Source organism: Ylistrum balloti, unplaced genomic scaffold, assembly GCF_031769215.1.
Source record: "Ylistrum balloti isolate Yb309-2 unplaced genomic scaffold, AGI_CSIRO_Ybal_v1 Utg370202, whole genome shotgun sequence".
Classification (NCBI taxonomy): domain Eukaryota; kingdom Metazoa; phylum Mollusca; class Bivalvia; order Pectinida; family Pectinidae; genus Ylistrum; species Ylistrum balloti.
The window spans coordinates 24,569-47,246 of NW_026782176.1; the positions used below are offsets into that span (position 1 = coordinate 24,569).

The 22,678-nt window shown below is 37.3% G+C and overlaps 1 protein-coding gene across 1 annotated transcript; it reads right to left on the minus strand.

The window, feature by feature from the left end:
• Positions 1 to 452: 452 nt before the first annotated feature.
• LOC132551496 (ankyrin and armadillo repeat-containing protein-like) lies at positions 453 to 22,174 on the minus strand. The gene is made up of 6 exons (XM_060215644.1): positions 20,590 to 22,174; positions 7,214 to 7,458; positions 5,619 to 5,775; positions 2,211 to 2,358; positions 1,847 to 1,966; positions 453 to 750 (listed from the first exon to the last, which is right to left on the minus strand). Exons 1-6 carry the CDS (start codon positions 22,172 to 22,174, stop codon positions 453 to 455), a joined length of 2,553 nt encoding a protein of 850 aa, XP_060071627.1.
• Between the last annotated feature and the right edge of the window lie 504 nt (positions 22,175 to 22,678).

The window sequence follows — 22,678 nt, forward strand, 5'->3', positions numbered from 1 at the left end:
TGGCCCTGGACTTATTGTACAGCAGCAGTTTGTGTGATGGCCCTGGGCTTATTGTACAGTACCAGTTTGTGTGATGGCCCTGGGCTTATTGTACAGTACCAGTTTGTGTGATGGCCCTAGGCTTATTGTCCAGTACCAGTTTGTGTGATGGCCCTGGGCTTATTGTAAAGTACCAGTTTGTGTGATGTCCCTGGGCTTATTGTCCAGTACCAGTTTGTGTGATGGCCCTAGGCTTATTGTACAGTACCAGTTTGTGTGATGGCCCTGGGCTTATTGTCCAGTACCAGTTTGTGTGATGGCCCTAGGCTTATTGTCCAGTACCAGTTTGTGTGATGACCCTGGGCTTATTGTCCAGTACCAGTTAATCTAATGAAAATGACCTGGATATCTATCAGATTCAAGACTAAGGTACATGACATGACTGAAATACAATGTTTTAGGGTCAAAATGTATTATTCCGCAGCTAGAACTTCTTGTTGCATGAGTGAGGTACTAGACTTCTGGGAATCTAGGGACATTTGACTGGCACTAAGGTTGGCGTCAATTGGCTGTAGGGGTGTATTCGACATTCGTGGAGTGGCCGCAGTGTTGGTCATTCGTGATGACCTACCGGTGACTCCTCCATCATCAGCCATCAGGTTTGATAAACTTCTCGTGTTGGCATTAGATTCGTCTAGACTAAGCATTGTGATTGGACGATTTTCATTGATGCCTTCAGGCTTGAATCCTATGAGGCTCGGACGTCCCTCACTAAAAAATCAATAAACATAATTTATATTACCATTGCATTCCTCAATTCTGATCCCTGTTTTCTCATTTATTACATGAAATTCAGAATTTTAATTTCAATTGTCCTGTAATTACTTTTCCTACAAGTCACTTATACGTAATAGTTTGTTGATGAGATTTGCTGAAATCAGGCTGTCAATCAAAGGCACCATGACCTAAACTTACCCTCTGTGTGTAATTTGTAATTAAGCAGTATAATATCTTCACTATAAAATCACCAATTTTTGGTAATGAAACAACGGTTCAATAAACCTGATTACTAGATTTTTATCTAACGATAAGCTGGTATCAGTAATGGGATACCAAAATACCACAGAAACAACAAACACGTTTTTGAAGGAACATTATTGCCATGCCAGTGAACTTCTTATCTTCACTTTGTTTATGGTTTCCTTGTTGGGCTGTTAAATTCTTTTGTAACTGCAAGTGTAATCTGAACTTTAGAACAAAGTTTCTGACCGGAGTTACTCAGTATTTTATGTTTAATGAAGGTTTCAGAACTGGACATAATTCCAGTATTTAGTTTCTGACCTGAATTACTGCAGATTTTCAGTGTAATAAAGGTTTCAGAACTGGACATAATTCCAGTATTTAGTTTCTGACCCGAATTACTGCAGACTTTCAGTGTAATAAAGGTTTCAGAACTGGACATAATTCCAGTATTCAGTTTCTGACCCGAGTTACTACAGATTTTCAGTGTAATAAAGGTTTCAGAACTGAACATAATTCCAGTATTTAGTTTCTGACCTGAATTACTGCAGATTTTCAGTATAATAAAGGTTTCAGAACTGGACATAATTCCAGTATTTAGTTTCTGACCCGAATTACTGCAGATTTTCAGTGTAATGAAGGTTTCAGAACTGGACATAATTCCAGTATTTAGTTTCTGACCTGAATTACTGCAGATTTTCAGTGTAATAAAGGTTTCAGAACTGGACATAATTCCAGTATTTAGTTTCTGACCTGAATTACTGATGGTACAATTCCTCTTACATCAGGTAAACAGAAAATTAATGCTGAGAGATTGGAGATAAATTGACAGGACGCCATAACTTACGGGATTGGAGGCAGACCAATCTTCTTGTAGTGTTTCCAACTCTCCAGGAAGGCAGGGCTGATCTTACTTTGTTTTGTATAGTACAGCAATACTCGGATGAGGTAGGGGCTGGAGCGACACCTACAGAAAAACAAAACATTTAGATGTAAGTAAACTAGGTCAGCATCAAAGCCTATGTGTAGGCTACTATTTAGTAGCTGTTATGTTTCTGGTTCATAATCCTTTTTATTCATTAAAAAAATCCATAATTTGATGGCTCAAAATTGCCATTTGCTGATATCAGCTGATGAGGTATATGTATATTTTGCTGTCGACAAGCCTGTACATTGGTGGTGTGTATCTGTTTTTGCTGATGTGTTATTACCTGTTGAGGAGTTGTCTCTCTGCTGAGTGGTTATAGGACAGGTAACCAAGGGCAATGGCGGCGTTACCCCGGACCTGTTCAGCCTTATGTTGTAGTAGAGTACAAAGATGTTCCACGGCGTGGATAGATACCATAGCTGCTGGAACACCTACAAAAACAAAGTTATGTAAACTGAGAATAGACATCAAACAGACAGCACAGCTTCTGGATACCTACTACATAATTCTATAGACTTGTGGTAAACTTCAATATAACAGGTATTCATTACAGGTGAACCCTACAAATCTGCAACTCCCTACATAGGACAGGTGTCACATTACAGTAACACAGGTATTAGTTACAGGTGAACCCTACAAATCTACTACTCCCTACATAGGACAGGTGTCACATTACAGTAACACACAGGTATCAGTAACAGGTGAACCCTACAAATCTACTACTCCCTACATAGGACAGGTGTCACATTACAGTAACACAAGTATTAGTTACAGGTGAACCCTACAAATCTACTACTCCCTACATAGGACAGGTGTCACATTACAGTAACACAAGTATTAGTTACAGGTGAACCCTACAAATCTACTACTCCCTACATAGGACAGGTGTCACATTACAGTAACCCACAGGTATTAGTTACAGGTGAACCCTACAAATCTACTACTCCCTACATAGGACAGGTGTCACATTACAGTAACCCACAGGTATTAGTTACAGGTGAACCCTACAAATCTACTACTCCCTACATAGGACAGGTGTCACATTACAGTAACACAGGTATTAGTTACAGGTGAACCCTACAAATCTACAACTCCCTACATAGGACAGGTGTCACATTACAGTAACACAGGTATCAGTTACAGGTGAACCTACAAATCTACTACTCCCTACATAGGACAGGTGTCACATTACAGTAACCCACAGGTATTAGTTACAGGTGAACCCTACAAATCTACAACTCCCTACATAGGACAGGTGTCACATTACAGTAACACAGGTATTCATTACAGGTGAACCCTACAAATCTACTACTCCCTACATAGGACAGGTGTCACATTACAGTAACCCACAGGTATCAGTAACAGGTGAACCCTACAAATCTACAACTCCCTACATAGGACAGGTGTCACATTACAGTAACACAGGTATTAGTTACAGGTGAACCCTACAAATTTACAACTCCATACATAGGACAGGTGTCACATTACAGTAACACAGGTATCCATTACAGGTGAACCCTACAAATCTACAACTCCCTACATAGGACAGGTGTCACATTACAGTAACACAAGTATTAGTTACAGGTGAACCCTACAAATCTACAACTCCCTACATAGGACAGGTGTCACATTACAGTAACACAGGTATTAGTTACAGGTGAACCCTACAAATCTACTACTCCCTACATAGGACAGGTGTCACATTACAGTAACACAAGTATTAGTTACAGGTGAACCCTACAAATCTACTACTCCCTACATAGGACAGGTGTCACATTACAGTAACACAGGTATTTGTTACAGGTGAACCCTACAAATCTACTACTCCCTACATAGGACAGGTGTCACATTACAGTAACACAGGTATTAGTTACAGGTGAACCCTACAAATCTACTACTCCCTACATAGGACAGGTGTCACATTACAGTAACACAGGTATTAGTTACAGGTGAACCCTACAAATCTGCAACTCCCTACATAGGACAGGTGTCACATTACAGTAACACAGGTATTAGTTACAGGTGAATCCTAAAGGTGAGCTGTTCCGCTCCATTTGTTTTCACACTTTTAGGGAAGCCATTATCGCCTCATAATGAAGTAAATACCGACAAGAGACTGGAGGAACCATTATCTTCTCATAATGACGTAAGTACCGACAAGAGACTGGAGACTGTTATCTTTTCATAATGACGTAAGTACCGACAAGAGACTGGAGGAACCATTATCTTCTCATAATGACGTAAGTACCGACAAGAGACTGGAGACCGTTATCTTCTCATAATGACGTAAATACCGACAAGAGACTGGAGACCGTTATCTTCTCATAATGACATAAGTACCGACAAGAGACTGGAGGAACCATTATCTTCTCATAATGACATAATGAAGTAAGTACCGACAAGAGACTGTACCGACAAGAGACTGGAACCATTATCTTCTCATAATGACGTAAGTACCGACAAGAGACTGGAGACCGTTATCTTCTCATAGACTGGAGGAACCATTATCTTCTCATAATGACGTAAGTACCGACAAGAGACTGGAGACCGTTATCTTCTCATAATGACGTAAATACCGACAAGAGACTGGAGACCGTTATCTTCTCATAATGACATAAGTACCGACAAGAGACTGGAGACCGTTATCTTCTCATAATGACATAAGTACCGACAAGAGACTGGAGGAACCATTATCTTCTCATAATGACGTAAGTACCGACAAGAGACTGGAGACCGTTATCTTCTCATAATGAAGTAAATACCGACAAGAGACTGGAGGAAGTACCGACAAGAGACTGGAGAGACCATTATCACCTTGTAATCAGTCAGGTAACACATGAGGAATACAGTACTTGTCAATACCTGTGAGTATTAAAGGTAACAAACACAGCAGTTAGCACTAGAGCTAGATCATCTATTCACACTGGTGTCCTGGACAAATGGAACATATAAAACTGACCGTCTTAAATTACCCTTTAACAAAAGAGACGAATGAAAAGTGAAGATTTGTAAATCCTTGTTGACAGGCTACATTGTACATTGGGAGAATACATCCTGGTGTCATATCATTTACAATTTTCTGTAGAAGTCTATACCTAAGGATCAGTTGTTGACGGGTAACACTGTAGATATTTCTGTATTAGAAACACAAACAAAATCTCTGTTTGAAGGCAACCTGTATTACAATATGAAGCTACATGTTCTCACATCAATAGGACTCACCGCGGTGCCTACCTCCCCACCATATTATACCTAATTCACTGTAACTGTGATATACCTACTAACAGTTCCATAGTCACCTAAACAGTCACTGAATCAACACACATTAATCACATACCCTTGTTCTATAAAACATACTGTGATCTGTCATTGTTCTACAGTATATATGTGGTAAAGCTTATCTACGGATTAAAAGGCTTTTTAAAGTCAGGTATTTTACACTTCAAAAGATTAAAAAATACATGTTAAGGCACCACAATGATATCTATATTGGTGAGAGTACCTGCTTAACTTGGTTGAACGGTTTTTGTCTCTGGACTTTTCTTCTGATGAATTCCATTAAAAACAAATAAATCAATTTAGAAGTCTACAAACACATCAGCAGAAGTCTTGTGGAACTGTAACTGATAGCCATGTAGGACTATATCATAACTACATTGTGACACATTGCCCTTAGTAAGGAGGTTCTCACCTGCCCGTGTGTGTCCCAGACGTGCTACACAATCTGTGGCCAGTGCCAGAGTATCATTAGAGGTAGAATCCTGTAAGAGGTCCACCAACAGTTTAATTCCTGCTGCTGAAGATAAAGCCTGCTCCTCGTCTGGGATAATCTTAGACAGAACCACGACCTGACAACATAAAATTGCAAGGAAATTCTGAAAATGTTACTCTCACCAAGAAGATCTACCTCACCACTACATTTATTAAAGCTAGAATAGAATAATGTAGCTGATGTCCACTTCAGTCGGGGGGTTTTTTTTTCAGAAAACCAGTGATTAATTTAGATATACCAGAAATAGTGACCTCTAGACCTGAAACCATGCCAACACAGATCTAGAAAGTCTTCCTTCAATTGTGTTAATTTGACATCAAACATGATGTAGCATATTACTTGATTCATCTAAGAATGTCAATCCCTCTTCATCTTTAGAAGGTCACAGCTTGTAAACAAAAGGGCTTTGTAAACAAAAGGGCTTTCAATTTATTATTTAAACGTTAAAAAAATGTGGCTTTTGTATGAAGTTGGTTTGAATTGTTCATCAGGCTTACTGAACTATGTCTCACAAGGACTTTATAATAACTTAAAACATAAATGCTGCCATTCAGAACGATACATATTTGTCCCAGGCCAAAGAAATATTCACATTTTGATGCATAGAAAAGATTGTAAAATGGAAATTGAAATAATGAGTCAAATTCTCAACAGGAAAAACAGTGCATTAATTTTTAAATGATAAGTAAAGCATGACTAGTTTTAAAAAGATTGTTTAAAAACTGAAGGGACGTAAAAAACAGAAAAAACAATAATATACAATAGTTTCCCCATAATTTTAAAATGACAAAGCAATTAAGTAAAGCATAATTTTATGTACTGGTCAGAGAACCTACATTAAGTTCTAGAGAAATTTGTCAAAAGTTGAGGAATTAGGCCTCCCAATAGAATTAAAATTCTAAAAAAACAAAGGGCAATTACTTCTTCAAAAATTGTAGAATCAGAATGGTATGTAGAAAAACACAATTTCATATCATAGCTACAAAATCTACTAAGTCTGAAAGAAATAGGTGGAGAAGAGATAAAGATCTCCGGACAAGATTAATATTATGGATTTAACAAGAGGGAGCCACACATCCAGAACAGTCAAATCACATTGCCGTTCTAGAAAAGTGTCATAGTGAATATATCTACAAAGACTGAAAATCATCATTAGAAAACTGTGGGAAGGTGTGTAGGCAAAAAACAGTTTGTTAGAACCACATTGTACCATAATACATCCCCTCATGGGTTTAAATATTCCTCTAAATTACCTGTTGAAGGACTTAATAAAACTGATAACAAAGAAATATTTTTAAAGTTATTGAAAAATATAAGCCAACCTAAAATACCTCTGTTTGTCTGAGAAAAACAAAAATTTTATTCATTGGCTCAAGTCCAAAGAAATTGTATTTTCATTTTTTCATATTAGCCTAAGCAGATCATCATTTTAAGCATGAAGTTTTGAAAGTAAGAAAACACAGTTTGACATAAATATGATTGAAGAATTTGATTAGAAAGGGTTTACTATTTACCTGGAAAGCTGCGTTGCACCTGAAGTATTCATCATCCGACTGTAAAAATGGCACAAAGCAGTTGAAGCGCACGCCTCCCTGATCTGCTATACGCTTTTGTTGATTGATATTGTTATAAGCGAAGGCAGCTAAAGCCGATCCAGCCAGCAAACGAACCTCAGGTATACTAGAGTACATCATCTTCACGATTCGTACGTAACTGAAGTCAATATTCTGGTAGATATCGTCAAGTGCCGCCTGGTTACCTATAACAAATATAAATATTATTGATTAGTGCCACCTGGTTACTTATATAATATATAAATATTATTGATTAGTGCCACCTGGTTACCTGTATAAAATATAAATATTATTGATTAGTGCCACCTGGTTACCTGTATAAAATATAAATATTATTGATTAGTGCCACCTGGTTACCTGTATAAAATATAAATATTATTGATTAGTGCAACCTGGTTACCTGTATAAAATATAAATATTACTGATTAGTGCCACCTGGTTATCTATATAATATCTAAATATTATTGATTAGTGCCACCTGGTTACCTATATAATATATAAATATTATTGATTAGTGCTGCCTGGTTACCTGTATAAAATGTAAATATTATTGATTAGTGCCACCTGGTTACCTATATAATATATAAATATTATTGATTACTGCCACCTGGTTACCTGTATAAAATATAAATATTATTGATTAGTGCAACCTGGTTACCTATATAATATATAAATATTATTGATTAGTGCCACCTGGTTACCTGTATAAAATATAAATATTATTGATTAGTGCAACCTGGTTACCTATAACAAATATAAATATTATTGATTAGTGCCACCTGGTTATCTATATAAAATATAAATATTATTGATTAGTGCCACCTGGTTACCTATATAATATATAAATATTATTGATTAGTGCCACCTGGTTACCTGTATAAAATATAAATATTATTGATTAGTGCCACCTGGTTACCTGTATAAGATATAAATATTATTGATTAGTGCCACCTGGTTACCTATATAATATATAAATATTATTGATTAGTGCCACCTGGTTACCTGTATAAAATGTAAATATTATTGATTAGTGCCACCTGGTTACCTATATAATATATAAATATTATTGATTAGTGCCACCTGGTTACCTGTATAAAATATAAATATTATTGATTAGTGCCACCTGGTTACCTATATAATATATAAATATTATTGATTAGTGCCACCTGGTTATATAAAATGTAAATATTATTGATTAGTGCCACCTGGTTACCTATATAATATATAAATATTATTGATTAGTGCTACCTGGTTACCTGTATAAAATATAAATATTATTGATTAGCGCAACCTGGTTACCTATATAATATATGAATATTATTGATTAGTGCCACCTGGTTACCTGTATAAAATGTAAATATTATTGATTAGTGCCACCTGGTTACCTGTATAAAATGTAAATATTATTGATTAGTGCCACCTGGTTACCCGTATAAAATATAAATATTATTGATTAGTGCTGCCTGGTTACCTGTATAAAATATAAATATTATTGATTAGTGCCACCTGGTTATCTATATAAGATGTAAATATTATTGATTAGTGCCACCTGGTTATCTATATAAAATGTAAATATTATTGATTAGTGTCACCTGGTTACCTTTATCTCAAATCTTTTACTCCAAGCCACAGAAGTAAGAATGACTAAAAAAATAATGGTTTATTATAACAAGAGATCCTTCGGGCCCGTTTCATTCACCTTCATCTAAAAGCTTAGCAGTGGTATACATGCCTATAGGCTGTTTATTTCAAATATTTTAAAATTACAGCACAGTCACTTAACCTATTTGTTAGGTCAGGACCAATGGGTAAATTCTAACATCATTAATTCATAATTTGGGCACCCAAAATTTAAGTCAAAATTGATTTTCAGGATCCAAAAAATTGATCTAGGTTTTTTCACCTAACGCCTTAGTCCAACAATATTAAGTCTTACACTTAAAAGTATTCTCTTTTGTTTGTTTTCATCTCACTTCCTAACTTTCAATTGCCTTCTGATTCATTATAGGTACAACACAAATAATGAAAAAAACAGATCTTAAACATATTGAAATATAAATCATTTACTCCCGATAACAAATATTGGCAGTACTCGGGGTAAACAACTGTTTTATAAATCTTGACAATTGATCGATGATTATGAATTGTGGCCCACCAGTCTGGCTTACTCTTTCCTCTAGTCTGACTTAACATTTTCATTTTAAAGTAAAATACAGATTGTCATTAGTCTGGAAACAATACAAACAAGTTGAAAACATACAAAAAACACATATTTACATTTAGTATATCCAGGTATAAACAAGACTTCAAATGGAGTTTCTAGTCATCAATCTGACAAAGCCCTGAGGAAAGTTGGACCCTCAAACATCATAGACTAGTAATTCATCAAGTTAGACAGGATTATCTATACAAACAATTTCTAAAGTCAATACACATACAGCTTGAGCTTTAGATCTGGTTATTCACGATACAAAACACAAAAATTCATGATCTATGATTTCTTGAAATACACCTTGCTGTGTACAAACATTTTGTAACTTTTAAGTGTTGTATAACTATCTTACACAGGGCTTTATTATTCTCCATAGTCAAACAGAAAAATCTTCAGTCACAAGGGTTTTGTATCTGGTCCCTACAGGAAGACCATTAAAAATGATCTACTCTTTCCATGCTATAATTTGTAATAGGCGACTAAACTTTATACTGCCTCACTTTTTGGCCTTCAGTTGAGAGTTTTTGCCATTGTGAGGAAGGCTTTGTGTTCTGTTTCCTTGCCAAGAAATTCTAGAATGTATAGTAGTTACTACTTAACACTCAGTACCTGTTGTCAATATAATGTGACTGAGTGATGTCTATTGTTGGAGGCCTACAACAGTACATTTCATTATAATAACACTATAAAGTCACCTTCAGTTCACATTTCGAACTCTCAAAAGGTGAATTGTTCAAAGAAATTCACTAAATTAAAAGCTCCTGCCTACAAGACATCAGTAACTAAATACAATTCAACATTCAAAATATCATTGTTATTGCAATAACAGCATCATGATACACCTGGATATGTCTTGTCACAGCATCATGATACACCTGGATATGTCTTGTCACAGCATCATGATACACCTGGATATGTCTTGTCACAGCATCATGATACACCTGGATATGTCTTGTCACAGCATCATGATACACCTGGATATGTCTTGTCACAGCATCATGATACACCTGGATATGTCTTGTCACAGCATCATGATACACCTGGATATGTCTTGTCACAGCATCATGATACACCTGGATATGTCTTGTCACAGCATCATGATACACCTGGATATGTCTTGTCACAGCATCATGATACATCTGGATATGTCTTGTCACAGCATCATGATACACCTGGATATGTCTTGTCACAGCATCATGATACACCTGGATATGTCTTGTCACAGCATCATGATACACCTGGATATGTCTTGTCACAGCATCATGATACATCTGGATATGTCTTGTCACAGCATCATGATACACCTGGATATGTCTTGTCACAGCATCATGATACACCTGGATATGTCTTGTCACAGCATCATGATACACCTGGATATGTCTTGTCACAGCATCATGATACACCTGGATATGTCTTGTCACAGCATCATGATACACCTGGATATGTCTTGTCACAACATCATGATACATCTGGATATGTCTTGTCACAGCATCATGATACACCTGGATATGTCTTGTCACAGCCTCAAAACAACACCACTATAGAGCGCATCCTCTCATACACTTTGATAATTACCAAAAACATTCACCTCATATACACTGGGATGTGTTTATTGATATTGGTAGAACGTTTAACTATAAAACAAACACCACATAACCACTGTTCTGTCAGTGCCCTGATCTCTGTACCACATAACCACTGTTCTGTCAGTGCTCTGATCTCTGTACCACATAACCACTGTTCTGTCAGTGCCCTGATCTCTGTACCACATAACCACTGTTCTGTCAGTGCCCTGATCTCTGTACCACATAACCACTGTTCTGTCAGTGCCCTGATCTCTGTACCACATAACCACTGTTCTGTCAGTGCTCTGATCTCTGTACCACATAACCACTGTTCTGTCAGTGCTCTGATCTCTGTACCACATAACCACTGTTCTATCAGTGCCATGATCTCTGTACCACATAACCACTGTTCTGTCAGTGCCCTGATCTCTGTACCACATTGCAGTCAGATATCAACAAGTCTGTGAATTCTATATAACTTTTTATAATGCTGCTGTTGCTGGCTAAATGAAATGGTACTTAAAGAATTCAATTAAAAAGATTCTTGTCAATATAATTAATGATTTTGCTCTCTACATATTGTTCTAGAAGGAGAATTGTGCCCAATGCTATTCATGTGACGTTGTAAACCTTTTACAGCCATGTTGGGAATTAAAAACATTGCTTTTAAACTCATATAAAAGAAACATGTTGTAATACCTGTTTAATAAACCACTTATAAATAGGTGATAAACTAGTCAGGTGTGTAATTGTGTATTATAAATCCTATACACAATCAATGTTTCTTCTATATGGACACTGCTGAGATCTACGTCGACAAGAAACGTCACACTTTGTAAGACAATATAACTATGGATGGGAACTTTAATTCTATTGTGTTTAATTAAATAACCACACCAATATTCCATGTAAGTAAACCTTTAAAAAACATAAACAATTTGATCCAATTGCTTGACTGGTATCAATAAATTCAATGTCAATTAATTCTCATTATGAGCCAAGTGACATTAAGAATGGGTCTGTTTTTAGATAGCTAATTTAGCAGGCGGTAAAACATTACACACTGCCTCACAATTTGTAGTTTATGTGACATTTATCTGCATTAATTCTGCTACTTAACGTCCCAACTTCAGTTAAACTAACAGTTCACCAGAAATTACCTTTTCAGTCTTAAAACACATAGACAACCTCCTCAATCCTAAAACACACAGACAACCTCCTCAATCTTAAAACACACAGACAACCTCCTCAATCTTATAAACAACCTCCTCAATCTTATAGACAACCTCCTCAATCTTAAAACACATAGACAACCTCCTCAATCTTATAGACAACCTCCTCAATCTTATAGACAACCTCCTCAATCTTATAGACAACCTCCTCAATCTTATAGACAACCTCCTCAATCTTATAGACAACCTCCTCAATCTTATAGACAACCTCCTCAACTTAAAACACATAGACAACCTCCTCAATCTTAAAACACATAGACAACCTCCTCAATCTTATAGACAACCTCCTCAATCTTATAGACAACCTCCTCAATCTTAAAACACACAGACAACCTCCTCAATCTTATAAACAACCTCCTCAATCTTATAGACAACCTCCTCAATCTTATAGACAACCTCCTCAATCTTAAAACACATAGACAACCTCCTCAATCTTAAAACACATAGACAACCTCCTCAATCTTATAGACAACCTCCTCAATCTTATAGACAACCTCCTCAATCTTAAAACACATAGACAACCTCCTCAATCTTAAAACACATAGACAACCTCCTCAATCTTATAGACAACCTCCTCAATCTTAAAACACATAGACAACCTCCTCAATCTTAAAAACACATAGACAACCTCCTCAATCTTAGAAACACATAGACAACCTCCTCAATCTTAAAACACATAGACAACCTCCTCAATCTTATAGACAACCTCCTCAATCTTATAGACAACCTCCTCAATCTTAAAGACAACCTCCTCAATCTTAAAACACATAGACAACCTCCTCAATCTTAAAACACACAGACAACCTCCTCAATCTTAAAACACACAGACAACCTCCTCAATCTTAAAACACATAGACAATCTCCTCAATCTTATAAACAACCTCCTCAATCTTAAAACACATAGACAACCTCCTCAATAGACAACCTCCTCAATCTAGACAACCTCCTCAATCTTATAACAACACATCTTAAAACACATAGACAACCTCCTCAATCTTATAGACAACCTCCTCAATCTTATAGACAACCTCCTCAATCTTAAAACACATAGACAACCTCCTCAATCTTAAAACACACAGACAACCTCCTCAATCTTATAGACAACCTCCTCAATCTTAAAACACATAGACAATCTTTTCAATCTAAAAACACATAGACAACCTCCTCAATCTTAAAACACATAGACAACCTCCTCAATCTTAAAACACATAGACAACCTCCTCAATCTTAAAACACATAGACAACCTCCTCAATCTTATAGACAACCTCCTCAATCTTAAAACACATAGACAACCTCCTCAATCTTAAAACACATAGACAACCTCCTCAATCTTATAGACAACCTCCTCAATCTTAAAACACATAGACAACCTCCTCAATCTTATAGACAACCTCCTCAATCTTATAGACAACCTCCTCAATCTTAAAACACATAGACAACCTCCTCAATCTTATAGACAACCTCCTCAATCTTAAAACACATAGACAACCTCCTCAATCTTAAAAAACACATAGACAACCTCCTCAATCTTAAAACACATAGACAACCTCCTCAATCTTATAACAACCTCCTCAATCTTAAAACACATAGACAACCTCCTCAATCTAAAACACATAGACAACATCTTATAGACAACCTCCTCAATCTTAAAACACATAGACAACCTCCAATCTTAAAACACATAGACAACCTCAATCTCAACCTCCTCAATCTTAAAACACATAGACAATCTTTTCAATCTAAAAACACATAGACAACCTCCTCAATCTTAAAACACATAGACAACCTCCTCAATCTTATAGACAACCTTCTCAATCTTAAAACACATAGACAACCTCCTCAATCTTAAAACACATAGACAACCTCCTCAATCTTAAAACACATAGACAACCTCCTCATCATAGACAACCTCCTCAATCTTAAAACACATAGACAACCTCCTCAATCTTAAAACTTAAAACACATAGACAACCTCCTCAATCTTAAAACACATAGACAACCTCCTCAATCTTATAGACAGACAACCTCACATAGACAACCTCCTCAATCTTAAAACACATAGACAACCTCCTCAATCTTAGACAACACATAGACAACCTCCTCAATCTTAAAACACATAGACAACCTCCTCAATCTTATAGACAACCTCCTCAATCTTAAAACACATAGACAACCTCCTCAATCTTAAAACAATCTCCTCAACATAGACAACCTCCTCAATAAAACTTATAGACAACCTCCTCAATCTTATAGACAACCTCCTCAATCTTAAAACACATAGACAACCTCCTCAATCTTATAGACAACCTCCTCAATCTTAAAACACATAGACAACCTCCTCAATCTTATAGACAACCTCCTCAATCTTAAAACACATAGACAACCTCCTCAATCTTAAAACACATAGACAACCTCCTCAATCTTAAAACACATAGACAACCTCCTCAATCTTATAGACAACCTCCTCAATCTTATAGACAACCTCCTCAATCTTATAGACAACCTCCTCAATCTTAAAACACATAGACAACCTCCTCAATCTTATAGACAACCTCCTCAATCTTAAAACACATAGACAACCTCCTCAATCTTATAGACAACCTCCTCAATCTTAAAACACATAGACAACCTCCTCAATCTTAAAACACATAGACAACCTCCTCAATCTTAAAACACATAGACAACCTCCTCAATCTTAAAACACATAGACAACCTCCTCAATCTTAAAACACATAGACAACCTCCTCAATCTTATAGACAACCTCCTCAATCTTAAAACACATAGACAACCTCCTCTATTATGAAATACAAACAACTTTAATTCTTCTACAAAACCTTGTTCTCCCTTGTTGACAGTCAGTTTTCCATAAATTGAATTAAACAGGACTGACTGAAGCTCATTGACTCAATCTTGAAAGTTAATTACCAATATGTGATTGACAAAACATTCACCTTGCCATGCTATTGAAGCTACTACATCTGTATTGTAAAACTTCCGACTAATCTCCTCCGCATATAAAATGTTTTGATATATACTGTAGCAATGGGTTTACCGTTTATACTGAAGTGTCAATATTACAACTGGTGACCCCCTGGTGTCAGATTGCATGCCCTACAACACCCAGTCCAAATATTGACTCTTAGAGAAATGGTCTCATTATGAGAGGAGAATTAAACATTGAACAGGTTCACTCCTTACAATAGCAGTGTTACCAGCCGCTTGTTATTGTTGTTGCGTATTGATGAGTTTACATGGTAGTATCAAAACAGTACGAAAGTCTCCTTCACAACACATATCAACTGTCTATCATATAACACCCAAAATCCAATATTATCAAATATCTACAGCAAACATCCTCTCCTCTATTCCCTCAGCATCACCCACCATATTAGGGCCACAAGTCAGGTAACTAAGACTGAACTATTAAGGCCACAAGTTAGGTAACTAAGACAGAACTATTGAGGCCACAAGTCAGGTAACTAAGACTGAACTATTAGGGCCACAAGTCAGGTAACTAAGACAGAACTATTAAGGTCACAAGTCAGGTAACTAAGACTGAACTATTAGGGTCACAAGTCAGGTAACTAAGACTGAACTATTAGGGTCACAAGTCAGGTAACTAAGACTGAACTATTAGGGTCACAAGTCAGGTAACTAAGACAGAACTATTAGGGTCACAAGTCAGGTAACTAAGACAGAACTATTAGGGCCACAAGTCAGGTAACTAAGACTGAACTATTAGGGTCACAAGTCAGGTAACTAAGACTGAACTATTAAGGCCACAAGTTAGGTAACTAAGACAGAACTATTGAGGCCACAAGTCAGGTAACTAAGACTGAACTATTAGGGCCACAAGTCAGGTAACTAAGACAGAACTATTAAGGTCACAAGTCAGGTAACTAAGACTGAACTATTAGGGTCACAAGTCAGGTAACTAAGACTGAACTATTAGGGTCACAAGTCAGGTAACTAAGACTGAACTATTAGGGTCACAAGTCAGGTAACTAAGACAGAACTATTAGGGTCACAAGTCAGGTAACTAAGACTGAACTATTAGGGCCACAAGTCAGGTAACTAAGACTGAACTATTAGGGTCACAAGTCAGGTAACTAAGACTGAACTATTAAGGCCACAAGTCAGGTAACTAAGACTGAACTATTAATGCCACAAGTCAGGTAACTAAGACTGAACTATTAGGGTCACAAGTCAGGTAACTAAGACAGAACTATTAGGGTAACAAGTCAGGTAACTAAGACAGAACTATTAGGGTCACAAGTCAGGTAACTAAGACAGAACTATTAGGGTCACAAGTCAGGTAACTAAGACTGAACTATTAAGGCCACAAGTCAGGTAACTAAGACTGAACTATTAGGACCACAAGTCAGGTAACTAAGACTGAACTATTAGGACCACAAGTCAGGTAACTAAGACTGAACTATTAAGGTCACAAGTCAGGTAACTAAGACTGAACTATTAAGGCCACAAGTCAGGTAACTAAGACTGAACTATTAGGACCACAAGTCAGGTAACTAAGACTGAACTATTAAGGCCACAAGTCAGGTAACTAAGACTGAACTATTAAGGCCACAAGTCAGGTAACTAAGACTGAACTATTAAGGTCACAAGTCAGGTAACTAAGACTGAACTATTAAGGCCACAAGTCAGGTAACTAAGACTGAACTATCAGGGTCACAAGTCAGGTAACTAAGACAGAACTATTAGGACCACAAGTCAGGTAACTAAGACAGAACTATTAGGACCACAAGTCAGGTAACTAAGACTGAACTATTAAGGCCACAAGTCAGGTAACTAAGACTGAACTATTAAGGCCACAAGTCAGGTAACTAAGAATGAACTATCAGGACCACAAGTCAGGTAACTAAGACAGAACTATTAGGACCACAAGTCAGGTAACTAAGACAGAACTATTAGGACCACAAGTCAGGTAACTAAGACAGAACTATTAGGGTCACAAGTCAGGTAACTAAGACAGAACTATTAGGACCACAAGTCAGGTAACTAAGACAGAACTATTAGGGTCACAAGTCAGGTAACTAAGACAGAACTATTAGGGTCACAAGTCAGGTAACTAAGACTGAACTATTAGGGTCACAAGTCAGGTAACTAAGACAGAACTATTAGGGTCAAAAGTCAGGTAACTAAGACTGAACTATTAGGGTCACAAGTCAGGTAACTAAGACAGAACTAGACTGAGGTTTACATCCCTTTATCAGTCCATACATACATTAAGCGTTTTAAATCTTTCTCTATTTATAGATGTTGTCATCTACCTCTGTATTACAATGGTTCTCGCCAAGTAACATTTCTACTATTTAACAATGTAGTTTTAATAAAGTCACAGTTCTAGATAATTTAATTACATACATTTTGATATTGCTCCTTAACACACTTATTAACAATATAGATTGTACTGATCATCTCCACCTCAGCCAGTCACACCAACTTGTCCTTAGTCCACACTTATAAAGGTAAAACATGACAAAGTAAAAAACATTGAACTTCTCATTTATATATGTATCTGTGGGTTTCTAAAGACAGAAAATGTAAACAATGACACACACCAGGATCAAAGACAACAAAAGATAATTATAACCATTCCACTGAAGCTTGGCTATTAAATCTCTGTGGGGGAGAGCGTAGTGTTCAAAACACAAACATAAAAATCAAATTACTGAAAGTGATTGTCAGAGGTCTGCCGTGGTTGTATCAACTACAACACAGTATGTATAGGTAGCTCTATCCATAACCATACAGGGTACAAAATCAAATTCTGTAGAGAGAAAATTTAACTGAATACAAAACTCGTGTTTCATATTAAATCTCATGAAATATGGAAATTCTAAATACATTTTGTACTCCACAACCATGTTGAGCTAAAATACGCATAATGATGCTTTAAAACTTACAAAAAAATAACTAAAGCAAATTTGCAAAAAAACCTTTAGAAGGATTACTTGGGCACAATCAATACATCTTCAAATCACTTGAGTACCTATTTTTTTCTTCCAGATTTTAGATCAATGTCAGATTTCATAATCTTTTTCTTTTTACACAACATTGTAAAGTGAAACATGTTAAATCTCAACCAATACGCAAACAAACACATAGACAGTACGGGACCAGGGTAGAAGAGTTCATGATAACAGAACCTTAAAGTTTCCAGTTTTATTACATAGCTCCTGCATATATATTGAATATTAATACCCAATCACCAGAACCGTGTCAACAATTCCATCTGTGTACCTGAATTCAGATGTCCAATCAGCTGCCCTACATAAGTAAAGATAATTAGTGTCAGAATTAATCATGATTTCTCCAGTACCTTTGTGTATTGAGGGTGTAACCAATTGTTGGCATGTCTGTGGAATATAAGTTTTGCACTGAAGCAGCTAGAACGATTACAATTGTTAATAGCAAGACCGAACAAAAAAATACCCTGATTCCAGGTCTCTATATCTGTTAACAGTTAAAGTCTATAGCACATAAACGATATTGAAATAAACGCAATACTGTTCACAAACATATGTTCACTATAGGATGGCAAAATAAAAATATATGGTTGGTATAGCATAAAAGTGTGTTTTGTTTGTATTTCCTGGAACAAAGACAGAAAAGTAAGTTGAAATAAAGATTGTTTCACTCGGTCAACATGGGTACCATCACCCTCCTGTATAAAGATGTACCATCACCCTCCTGTATAAAGATGTACCATCACCCTCCTGTATAAAGATGGTTGGTACCATCACCCCCCTGTATAAAGATGTACCATCAACCCCCTGTATAAAGATGGTTGGTACCATCACCCCCCTGTATAAAGATGGTTGGTACCATCACCCCCCTGTATAAAGATGGTTGGTACCATCACCCCCCTGTATAAAGATGTACCATCACCCCCCTGTATAAAGATGTACCATCACCCCCCTGTATAAAGATGTACCATCACCCTCCTGTATAAAGATGTATCATCACCCCCCTGTATAAAGATGGTTGGTACCATCACCCCCCTGTATAAAGATACCATCACCCCCCTGTACCACCCCCCACCCCCCTGTATAAAGATGGTCACCCCCCTGGTACCATCACCCCCCTGTATCACCCCCCTGTATAAAGATGTACCATCACCCTCCTGTATAAAGATGGTTGGTACCATCACCCCCCTGTATAAAGATGTACCATCACCCCCCTGTATAAAGATGTACCATCACCCCCCTGTATAAAGATGTACCATCACCCCCCTGTATAAAGATGTACCATCACCCCCCTGTATAAAGATGTACCATCACCCCCCTGTATAAAGATGGTTGGTACCATCACCCCCCTGTATAAAGATGTATCATCACCCTCCTGTATAAAGATGTACCATCACCCCCCTGTATAAAGATGTTGGTGCCATCACCCCCCTGTATAAAGATGTACCATCACCCCCCTGTATAAAGATGTACCATCACCCCCCTGTATAAAGATGTACCATCACCCCCCTGTATAAAGATGTACCATCACCCCCCTGTATAAAGATGTACCATCACCCCCCTGTATAAAAGATGTGTATAAAGATGTCACCATCACCCCCCTGTATAAAGATGTACCATCAACCTCCTGTATAAATATGTACCATCAACCCCCTGTATAAAGATGTACCATCACCCCCCTGTATAAAGATGTACCATCACCCCCCTGTATAAAGATGTACCATCACCCCCCTGTATAAAGATGTACCATCACCCCCCTGTATAAAGATGGTTGGTACCATCACCCCCCTGTATAAAGATGTACCATCACCCCCCTGTATAAAGATGGACCTGTATAAAGATGGTACCATCACCCCCCCCCTGTATAAAGATCACCCCCCTGTACCATCACCCCCCCATCACCCCCCTGTATAAAGATGTACCATCACCCTCCTGTATAAAGATGTACCATCACCCTCCTGTATAAAGATGTATCATCACCCTCCTGTATAAAGATGGTTAATATCAGGACTATCATTCTAGGTCCTTCATCAGATTAACCTACTGCCTTCTTTTTATTGTGTTTCAAACTTATATCCCTTGTCCATCAATTTGAGAATATGAAGACAGACAGAAAAAATAAAAGAAACATTGAAATGATACTTCTTTAAATATTCACAGCAACAACAAATGTTAGTATCCTGACTTCTGTCCTTAAGTTCAATTTTATGAATGCATATTCACATTTGAATAAGTACTTGACATTTTATACCTAAGCAAGCTTCTTCTTAACTATGCTGTTAAATCTCTGAGACATCAAAAGCACAGATACTTACACATGGATACACAGCCCAGAGTGAGAGCTGACTCGACCTGAATATTCTCATTCTCCGAGTGTACCATCAGGGCTACGAGGTACTTTATGCCACGGAACTGCAGTATGGTATTTTGATTGGGTCTGTGAGGGACATAAGCCACACCCACACAAAGGTGACGTATAGACCGTACAACACTCAGGATAATGTATTCCTGGTTGCTCTGGATTAGCCTGCCCAGAGGAGCAATACCATTCAGCCGTGCAATTTCAGACTGGTAAGTAAGAGGACCTTGAGCTAAGACACTTAAACCCTCTGCCCCAATGTACTGTAAATTTTCTGACATAGAGTTCACAAACTCGATCATCAGATTAACCTCCATTCGTTCCGCCATGTAACGTCTTATGTCGAAGTCAGAACCAGCCAGTGACCACAGGGCCAGCGCTGTTTTTTCTAACACTATTTTTGCCCTTGTATTCTTTAGCAGGCGCAGTAAATGTTCCTGTACATTGTCAGCTAGAATGGCTTTTTGTGTCTTTTTATTGTTATCAGCCACTTTACTGATGGCCTCCACAGCAGACACTTGAATATCACGATTGCGTGTTGCTGTGAGAACCACGATATGAGGCGTGACACCATTTTCAATAAAGCTGTTCTGATTCACTTCATCCTTATCAGCTATTTTACCTACCACTCGAGCAAGCGAGTGAAGAAGGTTTTTGTCTTTTTGGTTCTCAAATAATCCCACAATAGTAGGAATACATCCAGGACAAGTTCCAACCTGAGATTTTAATTTTGTATTGGCCTCTGCGATGTTTCCAAGACATTCAAGTACCTGGACAAGTACCTCCTCGTCACGAACTGTCTGCATCACTTTCACCAGTGTCTGAATGGCATTATTCTGTGATTCAACATCAGCATATTCTTTCTCAGTTGCCATTTCTTTAAGAATTTCAGCAGAAAGTTGAATGACATGATTACAAGGGGATTTCAGTAATTTGATGAAGGTAGGAATACCCCCCGAGCTTATCACTTGTTCCTTCACTTCATGTTTCTCAATAACGTTTAGTAGTGTCTGAAATGCTGGGATCTTTGCCTCATCAGCTATACTGCTTCCCTTGGCTACCTTGACGATAACAGGTACCCCTCCATGTTTGTACAGATGTTCCCAGTTTGGATTTAAACCACTTTCCTCACTTCCCTGTGTCATGGTCCTCAGACATTTCCCAGCTGCCTCTGCCTCCTCGTCTGCCTCTGATGACACATATCGCAACAGATGTTTCCACACAGGTATTCGTGGGTCATCGAGGTCCATGAAATATGTGAGGAGGTCAATGTAGAACTTGTTGGCACAGATTTCCACTGCGCCATGGTTTAAGGAACTCAAAGCCTCAACATTGGCCCCCTGTTCCATCAAAAGTTTGATGGAGTCTTCTTTGCCTCCATCCACAGCACAGAGGAACGGAGTGAGGTGAAGCTCATCCGTGGTTTCCAGCTCCAGTAGACTTGCATCATCTGACAGGAAGAAGGTGATAGACTTGGTGAAGCCTCGCTGAGCAGCATGATGGATCTGTGCCCACCCTGCTGCATCAAACTCATCAGCCATTTCAGGTGTTTTGGTGTATCCTTCAAAATTTCAGAGAAGCACAAAGTCCCCTCACATCTGAAAAAATAAGAATTCCAATAAAATACTGAAACTTTTCATTTTATTCTTCATTAATCTTTTTATACAGAAATATAATCGGTTTATATCTTTCATCTATAAATGACAATTTTTCCTTTCTGAAGTTCAGTTAATTAATTTCTGTGAGAATATTGAAAATCACTATAAATACACGATGATAATAGTGTACTTTATAGATAGTGATAGACACTACCAGAAGTTGACCAACCCTACCAACCCCAGAACAGAACGTAATATAGATGTCCTTGATTTAAACATATTTTATTGTATCAATATATACATTTGGATTGGGCACAAATATAGATGTCCTTGATTTAAACATATTTTATTGTATCAATATATACATTGGGATTGGGCACAAGTATAGATGTCCTTAGGAGGGTGTTAATTCCCTCCTCACATCTTTCATAATAATATGCAGCCAAT